Source organism: Corvus brachyrhynchos, unplaced genomic scaffold, assembly GCF_000691975.1.
Source record: "Corvus brachyrhynchos isolate BGI_N302 unplaced genomic scaffold, ASM69197v1 scaffold222, whole genome shotgun sequence".
In the NCBI taxonomy this organism is placed as follows: domain Eukaryota; kingdom Metazoa; phylum Chordata; class Aves; order Passeriformes; family Corvidae; genus Corvus; species Corvus brachyrhynchos.
Window position 1 is genome coordinate 178680 of NW_008236770.1, and position 892 is coordinate 179571.

At 55.8% G+C, this 892-nt stretch overlaps 1 protein-coding gene across 1 annotated transcript in view; it reads left to right on the forward strand.

Moving 5' to 3' along the window:
• The window catches only part of PTK2B (protein tyrosine kinase 2 beta), a 33337-nt gene that overhangs the window by 30308 nt on the left and 2137 nt on the right, over window positions 1–892 (forward strand). The window contains exon 28 of the mRNA XM_017727804.1: window positions 402–554. Within this exon, the coding sequence (XP_017583293.1) occupies window positions 402–554 (153 nt within the window). The remainder of the gene's footprint in view (window positions 1–401; window positions 555–892) is intronic.

The window sequence follows — 892 nt, forward strand, 5'->3', positions numbered from 1 at the left end:
GGCGCTCACAGCCTGCCATTGGATCCATCCCCACCCCAACTCCTCTCTGGGACAGAATTTAGGGAACGAGGGGCTTCCCTGGGAATCTCAGCATTCCAGGAAGGGTCTCCCTTCCCTTTTCCTCCCTTTTCCATCCCCAACTTCCATAAAAATCCCTCGGGATGGATTCTGCGTTTCCTGGATCCCAGAATCCCGGAATGCTTTGGATGGGAAGGGACCTTCCATCCCATCCCATTCCATGAGCAGGGAATTCCCCTATCCCAGGTTGCTCCAAGGCCGATCCAACCTTTCCTTGGCCACTTCCAGGGATGGGAACACCACACCCTTCGCAGACAGATGTCGCTCCTTCCCTGTTTTTCCCGGGATCCGTCTGATCCCGCCGTATCCCTGTTCCCTGGCAGTCCATCCAGCCGGCGCCCACGGCCAACCTGGACCGCACGGATGATCCCGTGTACGGGAATGTCATGGATCTGGTCCGGGCTGTGCTGCAGCTGAAGAACGAGATCAGCCTCGTGCCTCCCGACGGATACATCCTGGTGGTCAAGGTAGGGATGGGATAACCTCTGGAATTTGATGGGAAATGGGAGTGGGAGGTGGGAAGGAGACTCCTGAGTGGTTCCCACCAAGTGTCCTTCTTGGGAAGGGCTTGTGTCCATGGGAGGGAGGAATTCCCACATTTCCAGCTGCTCCGTTGGAGCCTTGGATCAATGGTGGGAGCAATTCCAGCATTCCCAGCTCCTCCATTGAGATCCATGGATCAATGGTGGGAGCAATTCCAGCATTCCCAGTTCCTCCATTGGATCCTTGGATCAATGGTGGGAGCAATTCCAGCATTCCCAGTTCCTCCATTGGATCCACAGATCAATGGTGGGAGCAATTCCAGCATTCCCAG